Below are 16,189 nucleotides of genomic sequence, written 5' to 3' on the forward strand. Positions count from 1 at the left end.
GATCTGTTGGCTCTTCTCGGTCAATCCAAGACTCCGATCCTTGAAAATTGCTGCTCAAGAATCTGGCACTACCAAAAATCTCCCGTCACCACTGTAAATGAAGCTTGCGTCGATGCTCTTAAATTCAATGTAGTGACTTGCACCGGATTTCAGCAACAGGTCCACGGCAGGATCAGCATAGAACAAAACCCTAGGTCCTGAGTTATCCAAGCTGAATTTCCTTGAAGGTTCTAGAGATTCCGGGGATACGTGAGAGATCTCAAAGTTGGAGTACAGAACGGGATTCAAGGCCTTCGACCACGCAATCGCTTTGGCTGTAATTTTCTATTCATGAAGAGTATTCTTTCTGGGTTTCACACGGGAACCCATTTTGAGAGAAAGAGAGGGAGAGAGAGGGATTACCACCGATCACAAAGCTGGTCAAAATGGGTTCCCGTTAGATTATTCTTCCGAAACATGAAAAAAAAGGAGGGGAAGAAGAGAGAGAGAAAAAGATGTGAAGAAATCTGAGGTAAAAGGGATTATCACCCTTGCTGTTCGCGTGAAGTCGAGAACAGTGTTTTTCTTCCTATTGTTCGAATAATTATTATAAAGGTAGTATAGGGATTAACCGAAGGGGGTCTTTGTCTCACAGTCATACTACAAGAGGATCTTTGTCGCAAAACAAAATATAGGGGCCTTTGTCACAAATCCTATAGTACAGGGGGGATTTTATAATTTATCATTTAACTTTTATACAAGGTTCAAAGTATTGGAAACGTTATTGGAAAGACGATTTTAAGATACGTATTAGGATACACTTTGGACACGCATGCATATCGGAGAAAAACTAAGATACGCTTGAAAATATTATAAATACTTTAATAAATCATAAAAATACATCAACACTAAATACAAGACCTAAATGAGGTGTATATATATATTAAACTAATATATTTTAATGGTTTTATAAAGAAATAGACTATAACTAATTATAATTTCATTAAAAATCCTATGCTCAACTATAATTTATAAATTATAATTCATAAGTTTTAATGTTTTATGGGATGAGAAAAACCCAACTATTCTATCCAACCATAAAACATGCATTGGCACAACTTCTATATGCAAATATACTTACTAATTATTTATTGTTTAAATAATTATTATTTATTATTCATTTTAAAAAAATTATAACAAATAAATAAACATTATATAATATATTCGAAAAATAGTTATTAAAAGAAGAAATTTCAATTGGTCTATGGATATGATAGATCATCCATAGAATTATAATATATTCAATTGTTATGATCAAATGATAAAATATAATTAATTATTATTTATTTTTTAATTTTAAAAATATAAAAAATCAAAAAAAATATTAAAGACGAAATTTCAATTGCTCTATGAATATAATAGATAAATCCATAGATCTAAAACAGAAAAAACTTACATTTTCAAAATTTTTGTTAATTTATATTTTCTCCAAATATTTTCATGAAATTTCCATAAATCTATTGATAGCACAAAAAAAATTATGATTTTGAATGTAAGAAATGTAGATCAACATAAATTTAAACATTCAAGAAAAAAAATCACAAGACGCTATAAAAGATTAAAAAAATTACCTATTTTTTCCATATTTTTTCAAAATTTGAAACTTCTTTAAAAACAAAATTAACGATTCACACTTTTTCTTGCAAAATTTTGCAAATCTAACACTCTAGGAATGAAATTTGGAGTTTTAGAGTCATTTGGGGGTTAAAGAATGTTTATTTCGAAGAAAAAAAAAAGCTTACTTTCCCCCTTCAATTATTTTTAGTTTTTGGCCATATCTTTATCATCGATACGCTACCGATATGCCCCAATACACCCCCGATAGAGTCCGATACGCATAGAAAAAAAGATGAAGCATCCAGTTTTCATACATATCCTGTATCGATTTTTAAAAGATACGATACACCCTGTATTGTGCATATCGTATCGAAATTTTCAACCTTCCTTTTATAGCTTGCATGGGAACCAAGGCTCACATACTCTTTAAAGATACAGTGCAGGCCCCCGTATTAATGAGGAAGACCTTATTTCCTTTTCCAAGCAAGCAATGTGGGATTACGAGCCTTCACATGGTAGTATGCTATAAGAGGTTAGGAAAAGGTCTAGAATCAAGTTTAAACCAAAAGACAATGGGGGGAAAAATGGACAAAAGACAAAAAAAGAGGGAGAGAGCTTCGTGCATCCCTCTGAACAACAATACCCCCTATTCGAATTTGATCCGACTCGTTTACAACCCAAATTCCCAGAGCTCTCTCTCATCACTATTCACCAAAAAAGAGAATTCACATGCAAGGAGGGAAAATTGAAATACTCAAATATAAATCATTTTCTTTTATATTTTTTACTGCTTATACGTAGTCAACATTGAATCTAGAGAATCACAGATAGGGAGTTAAATTGCTACTGGAGAAAATAATCAGACAAGGGCAGTTGTGCTCTTAACTCATCTATGGATCTGTTGAGGCTGCGAAGAGCTTCAATATGGGGCTCGTCTTCCCCCACTGCTATAATTTTTGCAAAATTTCCCTCCCCAAAGTAGTCGACCACCCTATTGGCGGCTTCAAGACCTGTGACATAAGCTTTCTCCTGCAGGAAATGTAAATAGATGATGTTGTTTATTTTGTCTCAATCAATACAAAACAGCAGGGAATTTAATTAGAATGTTTACTAGGGAAGAGAGAGGAAAGAAAGAAAAAGAGAGGAAGAAAAAGAAAAGGTTTACACTTTGAGGCATTATAACCTGTGACCATGATCCATGTCGAGTTATTATCCAGTCTCCAGCCATGAACAAGTTTGGAAAAGTTGTTGACCCACGCATCATGTAATTGTAAGAACCTGAAGAAAAAGAGAAAGAAACATACCAGGAGGTATTTATCATAAGACAACTGTATTATTTGATGGTCTATTCACATTCAGACCAACAAGTTGCATCCCTCTGATGGTACCCAAAGGTTGCATTGTTGAATGAACCCAACTGCCCAATTGTTCAAGTAAAAAACATTGATCTCAATTAAGGTGCAGTACTTTTTATACCTCAAATCTTGTCAATGGGTTGCCAGTTTCCCCCAATCAACTCCATTCAACAAAGCCTTATCCCACCCATATGGGGTTGGCTACATGAATCCTATTCCATAATTCAACTCTCTCAAGGCATGTATTCATTAGAAAGTTGTAAGTCTTCAAGCCAGGGTTGTTTATTAACCTTTGAATAACAACCATTCAATATGGGTCAAATTTCCTTTACAAGGACTGCCACATTTGCCAAAATCAAGATGCCAAATCAATTGCCCTACATTAAGGGGCAAAAGCATGGCTAATGGTGAACAATGATTATTATTTTCTGTTGTAATGATTGCAGTATTCATTTAACGAAACAATGCACATCCACAGTAGATAAGGGAAATTTTCTATTTTCTACTAATAAAAGAATAAAAAAAATTTCTATTTTCTGTGCAATGAAGCAAACTGCTGCAGAAATCATCTCATTGCCAACTAACTACTTACCTGGAAAGAAGTGAGTCAAGGATTTAGGAAATCTACCCACTTCTTTCTCAACCACAGTAGCATCCTCAATGTCTTTAACGCACAGTGAAAGGAAAGACATCACTTTTGATGCTATCTGGTCATCCTTAAGTGGAAGCAATTGATTTGCATGATACTGCACAGAGCTAATGTTATAGGAGACAGACAAAACAATTGAAAACCATACTTATACATTCTTTGGTTTGTAGAAAGAGATGATAGTAAACTTACAAAGTCTGCTTCTATTATTGTCACTTGATTGTCCCGGTACTCATCATAAATAGCATTCAAGTCAAAGAAAGTCCACCCACTTGAATCATCAAAACCACAGCAAATATTGCATGCTTTTGGAATGTTAACCTGGTTATATATGGAGTTAAGCTTCCCTCAGTTCCCAAAATAGAGAAGAATATTTGGACATGGTGACAAGAAGAAATGACCTCCCTACTTAAGTCACAAACATGGAACATAATGCAGGATGGAAATTTCCTCAGCATGTATGTGAAATGCAAATCCTAGAGGCCTAGACAGATGCAAGCATTTCTCATGACAATAAAGGAAAGAAAAGAGTCATTGAACAGACCTTCCTATCAAGATGCAGTCTAACAGTGAGCACATCGATGCCTGACAAGTTCAAAATTCTCAGAAACTCCCCTTTTGTTTGTAGAACTGAACTATAATACAGTATCCAATTGTCAGTGAAACAGGATAAAAATTAAGGCTCAGTTTGGAAGGAGTACAAATGCAAATTTGTAGAGTACAAAACCTTGTATTTTGTATTATTTTATATGTATTTGCACTGTACATATCTGTATTTGTACTCCTTCCAAAATGAGCCTAAAGGAGAAATATGATTCTCCAAGTTACTTGCTTAGGTTATAAATAGATGTGCAATCAGATTTTGGGTTACTTTGAGAACAATAAGGGTGTTCTTAAATGCTTATAACTGTTGTCAGGCTTGAAGATAATCCTAGTAAAAGTGTTATGATTGGAGTGGGAGATATTCGGCAAGCTGTTTTGGAGGAAGGTGCTGGAGCCTAGGGACGTTTAATTGGGAATTTCCTTTTCTCTTACTTGGGTCTTCCAATATGGGCTAGGGTCATTGCTTCTTCCACTCGGCAACCAGTCCTAGATAGAATTGATCAGAGATTGGCGGGTTGGAAGGGGAAATTTCTGTCTTTTGGGGGGAAAACTTTAATTAAGAGTGTTCTTTCAAATTTGCCAATTTATTTTCTCTTCCTAAGACGTTTCATTTGGTTAAGTTGGACTCGGTGTGTAGACCTAAAAAAGATGCGGGTTTAGGAGTGAGAAGAGTGGGTGTATTTAACAAAGCTTTGTTGGGTAAGTTGGTTTGCAGGTTGGGGAGGGAGAGGGATGCCCTTTGGAAGAGAGTGGTGGCTTGTAAGTATGGAGTGGTAAACTTTGGGTGGGATGTGAGGGAGGTGAGGAAATCTTATGGGGTATGCGTGTGGAAGGGAATTTTGAAGTTCAACTCATTGTTGCTTCCTTTTTGCTCATGGAGGGTGGGGAGTGGGTCTAGTATTAGGTTTTGGGAGGATGATTGGACTGGAATTGGAAAGTTGTGTGATCTTTGTCCAAGATTGTATAATTTATGTGAGAAGGGAGTCCCTATTTTACACTTCTATGAGGTTAGTAATTGTGTTGTGATCTGGTGCCATAAATTTAAAAGACCTTTATTTGATTGGGAATTGGAGGAGTGCATGGAGTTGCTGGCTAAGCTTCAAGAGGTGGAAATTGACCCATTGTCATCAGATTGTCAAATGGTGGAAAGAGTGTAAAGATGGGATATTTACGGTCAAATCTAGGCATAATGCTTTAATGAGGAACCAGGTGGAGGCTGATGCAATTAGATGCGTTTGGGGAAAACCCATTCCCCCAAGAGCTGAAGCTTTTGCATGGCTGATTTCAAGAGGCTAAATTCTTACACATGACATGTTGAAGAAAAGAGGCTATCAATTCCCAACAGATGTGTGCTATGCTTTGCTGAAGAGGAGAATATTACGCACTTGATAGTTCAATGCAATTTTGTGAAAAGGATCTGGTCTTTCTTCTTTTATCTCTTTAAAGTGGTTGGATGGGCACCAGTGGACTCTGCTGGAATCTTTTGTGACTGGCTGAGAGTTTTTGGAAGTACTAAAGCAAAAATAATCTGGAGCTGCATTCTGTTTGCAATCTTCTGGGAGGTTTGCAGGGAGAGAAACAAGAGGATCTTTGAACGAAGAATGAAAAGGTTGGAAGAAGTTGGGGCGGAAACCTCTTCATTATCTGGTGAATGGGGTGGTCAAAGATTTTTTCCCAGCTTGTAGAGGCCTTAGACAAGGTGACCACTCTCCCCGTTTCTTTTCACCTTAGTTGCAGATGTCTTCAGTAGATTAATCACTAAGGTAGATAGGGAAGAGGAAGTGAGTAGCTGGAGAATAGGAAGGAACAATATCCAGGTAACCCACCTATAGTTTGCTGATGATATCATAATATTTTGTGAAGGGAGTGACAGGCAAAAAGTGAGGAATCTCAAAGCATTGCTACAACACTTTGAAGAGGTCTCCAATTTGAAGATAAACCTGGATAAGAGTTGTGTAGTAGGTGTTAATATGAATGAGAGGATTATTCAGTCTGTGGCAGATTGTTTAGGTTGTTCCATCTCTTCTTGGCCATTGCAGTACTTGGGTCTCCCTCTAGGGGCTAACCCAAAAGAGAGTAGTTTCTGGACCCCAGTGTTGGAAAAGTTTGAGAAAAGATTAACTTCTTGGAAAATGAACTACATCTCTATAGGGGGTAGAGTGACTTTATTGAGAGCTACCCTAGCAAACCTACCGATCTATTTTCTCTCTGTTTTCAGGATTCCTACTAGGCAAGCTAAGAAGTTGGAGAGATTAATGAGAAATTTCTTTTGGGAGCCAGGGGAGGAAAAGAAAGACCACCTAATCAATTGGGAAATAGTTTGTAGGAGTAAAGAGGAAGGTGGCTTGGGACTAGGAAGGTTAACTCTCAAGAATAAAACTCTTTTAGGAAAATGGTTGTGGAGATAGCCTAGAGAAAGGGAGAGGTTGTGGCATGAAGTGATGGCTAGTATACATGGTAGACTGGAAAATGGATGGGATAAGGGTGTATCACGTCAAGCTACGTTGGAATTTCCTTGGAAAGCAATCCAAAGTATTCTCCCTCAGTTTCTCAACTTTGTCAAGTATGATGTCAATTCCAATATCTCTGTTTTATATTGGGAAGACACTTGGGTGGGTGTTGTTGCCCTTAAGGACCAATTCCCGTCTCTCTATTCTATTTCCCTTTACAAGGAAAAAGCTCTCTATCATTTTCTCCCATCCCCTATTTCACCTCACTCCTTAAGTTGGGACTTTGGCTTTCGATGAGGGTTGAGGGATGATGAACTTAACAGTGTTTCAGATCTGTTGTCCCTTCTTGGTAGTGTCTTTCTAGACCCTCTTAGCTTGGATGTGAGATTATGGTCCCCTCACCCAAAAGGCTACTTCACTTGTGAATCCTTTTTCAAATCCTTTTGCTCTTCCCAAGGACAGTGGGGTTTTCCAACCAAGGAGATATGGCCTAGACCAGTTCCACCTAAAGTTATTATTTTCTGCTGGGAGGTGTTTTATAGAAAGATTAATACCCTGGACTGCTTGCAGAAGAAAATGCCTTCTTTGTGTTTGTTCCCTAACTGGTGTGTACTTTGCAGGGGTTAGTGGTGAGGATTGCTCTCACTTACTTGTATCTTGTTCATTTTCTAGTGCTATTTGGACTTGGATTTTCTCTTTGTTTGGATGCAGGTGGAGTCTGTCCACAGCTTTAAGTCAGTTGTTCGATCCTTCCTTTTTTGTGTGGCCTACAAAAAAAGGAAAAATAATGTGGAGATGTATTAGAGCAGCTGCCTTGTAGACAATCTGGGAAGAAAGAAATGCAAGGGTATTCAAGGAAAAGGAAAGAAGCATTCAGGCTGTTGAGGACAATATATTGATATATTGACTAGGCCATTCATTGGTTAAGAACTATGGACTTATTTCATACATTCTCCTTTGATGATTTTTGGAGAAACTGGATAGTGGTGGCTAACAGCCATACAAGGAAGGATAGGGAATCTGCAGTGTGCCTGAAGGATGGGAAAAGCTGAACTTTGATGGAAGCAGCCAAGGAAACCCAGGCCCATTGGGGATAGAAGGGGTGCCGAGAGATAAGGAGAGAAAAATATTAGCATTGTTTTCAGGCTCCGTAGGAATAGGAAACTCCAACAGAGCTGAGATGTTAGTGACGGTACAAGGTATTCAGATTGCAGAACAATTAGGAGTTCAGCCCTTGGTTGTTGAAGGGGACTCTAAGATTGTTGTGGGATGGCTGATAGACCCAGCTTCAGCTATGTGGCAACACAGAGACCTGTTGAAGAAAGTCAACTGGCTCACAAGAAACATGACCATTACCTCTCTTTGGGTGGGAAGATCAGCAAATACCTTAGCGGATGGGTTAGCTAAGCAAGGGGCTTCAAGGGAACGTTTATTTTGGGCTGCTCTGTAATTCTATTTCTGGTTATTTCTGTTTTTAAATTGATGTAATAGTTGCTAGAAGAGGTAACAACTCGTGCCTCCTCTTGGGTCTCCTGTATTGCCTCATAATTCTGGTTTAATAAATTATATTCATTCATAAAAAAAAAAACCTCTTCATTATCTGTTAGTTGGGTGTTGGTACTTCCAGAATTTGAAGGACTAAAGAAAGAAGATTTTTGGTTCTGACTTTTGGCATACTTTGAATGTTTAAGATGTTTGGCTTGGTTCATGACTCCTGGTCACCTGTGTTAGATGTATCTCACAGTAATAAACAAAATTTTCTTCTTTATTTATCTTCAAAAAAATAACAATAATTTAAAAAATTAAGCATATTTTAACGTGCACAAAGTATGTTTGTGAGTTTTTTATTTTTTTGGGTTGGAGAAGGCAATTATTCTTTAAAAATAAGCTAAAATATAACTGGTACACTGGACCAAATTTAGGAAATCTGGATTTAAACTAGAAAAGTTGATTTTCTCCTCCAGGAGGATAAAGCCTTAGATAAGATACCTATTGATAACAATTTTCTGAAGACTGGAAATTCCAATGGCAAGGACAACTGCATCAGCCTTGTACCTCTCTTTTCCACACACAACTTCCGAAATGCATCCAGTTTCCTCATTCAGAGAGAAATCTGTCACCATTCTTCCCTCCAGAAATTCACAACCTCTTTTTCTCATTGAGTCCATCCATGGCTTGAAAATTTTTTCTCCAACAGACCCACGACACCATTTAACATCAAAATGTTTCTGTAGACACATCACAAAAAGCTGCAGATGTAAAGAACCTATCAAGAGAAGCAAACTTGACAAGCTAAAAGGGCATGATGTCTTTGTGGGGAAAAAAAAGAATATAAACCTGGTGAGCTAGAACATAATAATATAGCATTCCTAATGTTGCAGCTGCGCTACATTGCTCTGATGGAGCAAACAAGCCCACTTGAAGCATTGGATTGATAATATCTTGATAAAGCCTTCCAGAGCAGCCAAACTGTTTAAAAAGTTCTTTAGCAGTCACTGCAAGTTACAAGATCAAAATTTGAGCTTAAAATATTTCAATTTTAAATTAACTAGTAGGATCAATACTTATCATCCAAAAATATTTTACAAAATTTGATAAATAACTCAGTTATCAGGATCTTTCATACTTGAATCATATTTTCTCCAAGCAGTGTCAGTGTTGTCAAAGTCAACGACTGCAAACCAAGGGCGGAGATGAGGTAGATGAAAAGGAAATGTAAGAGAAAAAAAATCCTATTACACAATTTTATTGACTATACGAATATAACACAATTTGTTGCTTGCCAAAGGACCCTAATTCCAAACAAATGAACATGTTAAAAAATAGATATGCATGTACAATGTAAAGAATAGTGGTAGTGGCAATGGAAATGATTAAAATTGAATTAAAAAAAAAAAAAAACTAAAGAAATCAAGGAAAGATGATTCAGTGGGGTGTATGTTTGTTTGTAAAGATAGATAGATAGATATATCATCATCATAATCATGGATGATCTTAACAGAAAATGATAATAAATGAAATCAAGGAAAAAGTTATAGATGTTTGTCCTGATTAGATCAAAAGGATAAACAGATAGAAGTTTCCACTTGGTAACTTGAAGAATATAAGTAATATGTAATGCAAGCCATGATGGATGATCTTAACAGAAAATGATAATAAATGAAATCAAGGAAAAAGTTATAGATGTTTGTCCTGATTAGATCAAAAGGATAAACACATAGAAGTTTCCACTTGGTAACTTGAAGAATACAAGTAATATGTAATGCAAGCCACTTTACCAAAATGGACTTGTAAGTTATACCATAGTACAAACGGTCGCTCAATATGAAGCTAGCATAGGGCTCACACTGCTGAACCTGTAGAACCATGAAAACTGGTGGCTACTGAAACTATGAAAAATTACAGGAATCCATACCTGCGGCTATCAGAGGAAGTGATGTCAGTCGATCCACCAAAGGGAGGAGAAGGAACTGGGAAGAATATGAAAAGGATTTTATCACGAAGAACTGTAAATTGTGTGCCGGTGAATGAAAGAACAAAATGTTCACCATTAATAATATCCACCATTTCTCAAAAATTATAGTACATAACATACCTGTGTGTAAAATAAAGGACCCAAAGGAGTTGGCAATTCAGGTTGTTCTTGGTATATTGGAAATTCAACCTGCATAGTAGCAATTTCCAACTCAATATGAGGTCTAGGCTTCTTTGTAATGTTCCCTGGAGGGTTCTGCTAGCTTCAAAATTATTTTAAACTAAACAGGACATTAGTAGATTTTGGATAATCACAGAACCAAGTGCTAGAACAAGGATCAAGAGCAAAACACCAAAACCAACTAGAAACTGAGTCATGAGAATTATATATGCCCATTATAGGTGAGCTGACAAAGTAAAGTCATGAGAATTTATTATTCTCATTGTTGGACGTACTGAAAGTATCAAGGAGCTCCATGACATAAATTACCTCCAAACCCTCTGGGGAGTATAGTGCTGATCTTGTCCAGCTAGTGAAAGGCTCGATTCCCAGTTCATCAACAAGGGAAAATATATTTCGATAGGGATACCAGAAGCCTGAATGAAAAAGTAGAAAATTGTTGGTTATTGGGAACTCCATGTCCATAGTTACACGCATTCAATTCAATACATGCTTAACTTTTTTTGGATAAGTATCAAGACATGCTTAATTCAACAAGGTTCTATCCTAACTATATGGTTCCAGTACATAAACCCTGTTTCACATCCCATTCTTTCAAGAACAATTTCTTCTGTCAACCTGTAAGGTTCCTGAACGGTTATGCTTTCTATACCAGGGAAAATAGTCCTACTTCGACGTTTATATCTTAACTTTTAGGCTGTTTTTGGTTTGACAGAAAATAAGAGAGAAACAAGTTGAGGGAAAGTTCTCAAGGCTCAGTTTGATAAGATTACAAATGCAAATATGCACAGTGCAAAACCTTGTATATTATATTTCTAAACCTTGCATTTACAATGTACATATTTGTATTTGACTACTCTTTCCAAACTGAGCCCAAGGAATTTCACTCTTATTTTCTATCAAAAGAACATAGCCTCCGGTGAATGCAATCAAATAAACTTGATGTGAATTCCTATAATCCCTCAAAAGGCTCTATCGAATCGGAAAAGCCAAATTACAAAATAAGAAATTAGATGCCACAGAGAAAATAGTAAGCATGCATAGCTAGCAGACATGTTCTTAGATACAGAAGACTTTCCAGCTTCAAGGAGGTGGTGAGCAGAGGTGGTGAGCAGCGGCTAGGCCAGCCCAATCAGAACCAACGACGACAAGTTTCTTCTTCTCGTCAGTATTACTTGGCAGACCATCAGCTTTGCAACAGAACCCATTACGTGTCCTGTAAGCATAACAAGGAGAGAGCCTCCAAGAAGCACACATACTTTCTCTAAGCTGAGACGAATGCAACTGTAAAGTCTGTAATCGCTCACCAAACAGAAGGCCACTATTAGAACGATGCAACTAGCTTATCGTTCGAAAAATTATTTTATCATATAAGAAAAAGAAAGAGCAATGCCGATGCGACTCCATTAGCCACAAACTCGAGCTGACGCTAGGTCGCTACTGTCCGTCAAACATGTGTAATCGCTTCATCTTTCACAGCAGCTATACGTAACGTCGAATCAATGGTCCAAATCCAATGGATCCCACTTTAGCAAATAGAAATCTAAAGGCCCACACTTCGTGGGCCGATATGGGCTGAAAGAACAAAAACCTAAACCGAAATTCGGAACTCGGGGAGCTTGAAGACTGTAGATTTTGGGCCGTGAGTGAGTGAGTATTTTAAAATTGATTTCAGCTTTTCTCCGGAGTTCGGAAGTTGCTAAAACATCTTTGATTTTATTTTTCCTGAAAACATGTTTCTTTGTGGAGGTGTGGGGTGGCAACTGGCAACTGACAACGAATAATAAGAGCTGGATATAGAATTATAGATATACCATGTTTATGGGCCTGGATTTGGTGTTCAACAGACCCAATCGGGTTCAGGCCTTACATATGCTCGACGGCCTGTGTTGGGCTATATCCTTTTGTCTCTGGGATGGGCGGGGCCTATCTTTAATGCACCTTCACAAAGCAGCCCAAGCCCAATGTCCCAAAGGCCCAAACTCCCAATCTTTGCATGACAGCATGACCCCAGGTAGGGGTGAGCATTATTCGGTTAAAACCGAATTACCGAACCGAAAATTTCGGTTTCGGTTTTTTCGGTTTTTGAAAAATCCGATTTTTAATAATTTTGGTTTTCGGTTTTGGTTTTCAGATTTAGAGATTCGGTTAATGGAAAAAACCAAATTAGCTAAAATTCATTATATAGTATTTAATATATATAATATGCTATATATCTATATAATCTATTATAATCAAATTAAATTTTATAATATATTATAATATATAATATTATATATAATAATTAAATTCGGTTTTTAACCAAAATAACTGAAAATCAAACCAAAAATTTCGGTTCGGTTATTTCAATTTTATTAAAAATTAGTTTCGGTTTTAGTTTTGGGCTTTTAGCCTTTTTAGGGTTTAGTAAAATCAGTATGGGGGCTAATGCGTGGTCTGTGGTGTGGCTTGTAGGAAAAAAAAAGTTGTAATTATAAATTAGGGACCTGGTATAAAACTTTGATTACTTTGGGCCCATGGTGAATATTCCTAGATCCGATGATGGTAATAATATACCGATTGTTATCCATTCGTTGGATTGGAATCGGGCATCAAAAGGGAAATGTGATCAACAGTTGCTTTGGTGATGCATCCGATCTCCACAATCCTACACCACCAACCATTCTTCTCCATCTATCTCTGTAAAAGTGAAATAGGAAAAGAAAACTGCGGGCAGATGCGCCCTCTCGGCTTTCGGCCTGGCATTGCTGGTATCATTTCGCTGCCACCCTGACTTGGCCTCATGTCCTGCCTGGAAAGCAAAACTGAAGGGAAAAAAACACTACACAGGACAACCACATCAGTATTCGGTAGTAACGTCACTGTTCTGCTCTTTTTTTTTTTCTTTCTTTTCTTTTTCTTCCATCTTGCATTCATGAAATCTTGATCCCTGTAGGTTGTAGAGCTAAATCCTAAAGAAAAAACCCTAACCAGAAAATAAAAGGAAAAAAAAGAAAAATTAAAACCAAATTCTGGACTCGGAACTCGAAAGTACAACCCCCAGAAAGAGAAGAGACTCAGCAGATGTTGTTATCAGGGTTTAAGATCTCAGTTTCAAGTTTAGCCCTGCAAAGAGGGCAGATGGGATTCCTTGACAACCACGAATCAGCGCATTCAAGATGAAACCCGTGGTTGCATCCGGGGAGCAACCTCGCCGGCTGACTGCTCTCGATCTCGTCGAGGCAAACTGCGCACTCCGTCCCCATTAACTCAGCACCGGTGGTCTTCGGCAGTTTCTCCAACTCCGATGCTGACAAACCCTTCTGCGGCAAAGGCTTCTCCGGCGAAGGGATGGATGCGGACGTTGCGGAATTCCTGGTGGCACACCACAAGAGGCCAAAGTAGACTAAGAACACCAAGCTCATGCCAAGGCAGGGGAGTAGGAGGGCGAAGATGATGGAGACCAGCATTCTCTGATTCTCTCTCCCTATCTCTCTGTTCTTCTTTGGAGGTTTCAGAAATGGTGGAACGGATGAGTATTGCGCATCATTGCGTGCAGAGGAGGAGAAAAATGGGGGAGGGTGGGATGGTGATAGTGGTAGTCGGGTACTGGTGCAGGTGCAGAGCTGGTGTTGAACTGGATTGCTGGTTTGTCGTCGCCCGTCGGTTGTTGTAACGAATTAATCGGCGGGAAATAACGGAGAGTTGGTGTTTGTTTGGGGAAGGGGAGGATGCGTTTCGTGGGAGACAAGAAAGAGAGAGAACTATAAATAAGGGTCTGCAGTGATAATTTGGTGATGACAGAGAGAGGGGTGGGGCCTATTACTACTGCTGTGTTTGCGCCGGTTCTGTTGCACTACGCATTCCACATCGTCACCTCGGTCCAATTTTGTTCTGGCCTTTTGGTTTGGGTGCCAATTGCCCTACAACTGAACTCACTCCTCCATAGTCTATACTCCATACATACACATTTATGAATTATTGAGAGCTTAATGAATACATGGGGAACGTAAGAACCAAGCTGTAGTCAGGAGAGACTATATAAGACACGGTATCAGCCAGGGGTGGGAACCGGTATACTTATTGCACCCACAGTTTCGGTAGTGGACAAAGCTTCTCTCATCTCTCTATCTGTCTGACCTGACGGGTCCATTTTAGTTTAGGTACGGTGTTTCTACTGGCATGAGACATGAGGGGAGAGCGACATACGTGTGAGTGTGACGACGACCGGGACAGATCAGAGAGACAAATAGCTGATGGAGCGGTGGGAGAATAAGGTTTTGATGGCCAATGATGTTGTGGTGTTGTAGAGTTGATCTGACCATTGATGTCCCACAATTCTGTGCTGGTGTCGCTAGCTCGACGCCTCGACCACGAACCGTAGGCAAATGCGCGGGGGGAGTTTCCTGATTCCAAGCAATGGGTGTGGGTGGTGCGTTTTACAAGAGTTTCGTTTCATATGATTTCGATTCACAAGTGTTATCAAGGTGATTCAGGAAACATCATTTGACGTTTCAAGAAATTCTTTCTTTTTCAAATTTCGAAGTTAATAATTACCAAAAATATATATATATTTTCTTGCCAAATACGCACCAATGATGTGGCATGCATGACACATCAACAGAAATATGATGTGACACATCAAGAAACGACAATTGCCAGCTGATGTGGCATACAGAAACGGAATATTTGTAAAACGCATCGGTGTCAACACCCACGTAGAAGGCTATCTCCGTCCTCCGTGTTGAAATTTGAAAATACAAATCCAGAGTCGTAATTGAGTCACCCGCTCATATTGAATCACATTCTCTCAGCAGGGTAGGCTACGGGCTACCTGTACAACCTGTAAAATTTCCCATCGCTGATTCATTTAAGAAATATCTTGTACGATGAGATGACAACTGTACGTTGAGATGTGATCATGCGAGAGCCAAACCAAGTTGAGTTCATGATTTGAAATATCATAATTATGTATCCGCATTGGTTTCGGAGCATACGGTTCGTAATTTCGATACAGGGTGTCTTTTAACTGTTTCACGGCGAAAAACTTTGGCTGTTTGTAAAAATCAGCCTTGGCTGTTTTAGGAGCATGCTGTGAATAATATCTTATCATCTCATGATGAGTGTGTTTAAAATAGGATTTAAATTCATTACTTTCTTTAGTTAAAAAGCGTGCCTCATACCAACCTCACAGCAAGTATTTGCCGCACATCAACATCTCCCTTATTATTCATGAGAGATGTTTTCAATCGTGAGATATGGCTGTGAGGTTGATATGAAGCGTGCTTTGTAAGGAGCATATCCCAATTCCATTGAGAGTCCTTTGACCTCTCCGTCCTTGTACCCAATTCACAGTACGTTTGCAGTATCACATCATATAAATTTATCATTATATTTTGGTAGATGCCTGCAAAGAGATCAGATCTGCTCCTCACAGAGGGTGTCTCACATGTACATCCATTGGGAAAATCTCCTGTATTTTTAAATTATCATTCATAGGAGATGTTCCCAATGCATGGTGGATGTGCATGTGAGGCGCCCAAGTGTGAGGAGCAGATCCTGTCTTGCCTGAAAGTTGGAATTCGGACCTTGTCTCATAGAGCGCACCTCAGTCCTCACACCAACCTCACAATATATCCCATAACATTTTGGTAGATGTTCCCTTCATGTATGATGGGATGTGCTCTGAGGAGAAAATTCAAATTTTATAAATTTTTATAGATGAGTGTGATGTATGAATGGCAACGAGACACCCTGGAGCGGGGATCATATTCCCCATCCCCACCCTGATTTTGAAATAAATTCCCCTCCTTGGCCCTAATACCCAATGGGGACAGGTTCCCCGTGGAAACCCAATTTTTTAAAAAATTTTAATTAATAGTATTTTTCTAAAAAATAAATT

General features: G+C 38.4%; 1 protein-coding gene across 5 annotated transcripts; it reads right to left on the reverse strand.

Moving 5' to 3' along the window:
* Window positions 1-2,347: 2,347 nt before the first annotated feature.
* On the reverse strand, window positions 2,348-14,690 carry LOC148849882 (uncharacterized). Of its 5 annotated transcripts, none has more exons than XM_088942350.1 (11): window positions 10,618-14,690; window positions 10,249-10,317; window positions 10,069-10,123; window positions 9,280-9,327; window positions 8,991-9,148; window positions 8,643-8,881; window positions 4,145-4,235; window positions 3,793-3,921; window positions 3,544-3,697; window positions 2,780-2,874; window positions 2,348-2,625 (listed from the first exon to the last, which is right to left on the reverse strand). In XM_088942350.1, exons 1-11 carry the CDS (start codon window positions 10,783-10,785, stop codon window positions 2,440-2,442), a joined length of 1,392 nt encoding a protein of 463 aa, XP_088798476.1. In that variant the 5' UTR covers window positions 10,786-14,690; the 3' UTR covers window positions 2,348-2,439. The 5 variants fall into 5 exon arrangements, 3 of the variants coding, with proteins under 3 accessions (XP_088798476.1, XP_088798475.1, XP_088798477.1); XM_088942349.1 differs by having other exon boundaries at window positions 2,762-2,874; XR_016098590.1 differs by having other exon boundaries at window positions 2,572-2,625; window positions 2,780-3,241.
* Between the last annotated feature and the right edge of the window lie 1,499 nt (window positions 14,691-16,189).

Source organism: Nelumbo lutea, chromosome 5 (assembly GCF_056320005.1).
Source record: "Nelumbo lutea isolate HS-2025 chromosome 5, American lotus-T2T, whole genome shotgun sequence".
In the NCBI taxonomy this organism is placed as follows: Eukaryota; Viridiplantae; Streptophyta; class Magnoliopsida; order Proteales; family Nelumbonaceae; genus Nelumbo; species Nelumbo lutea.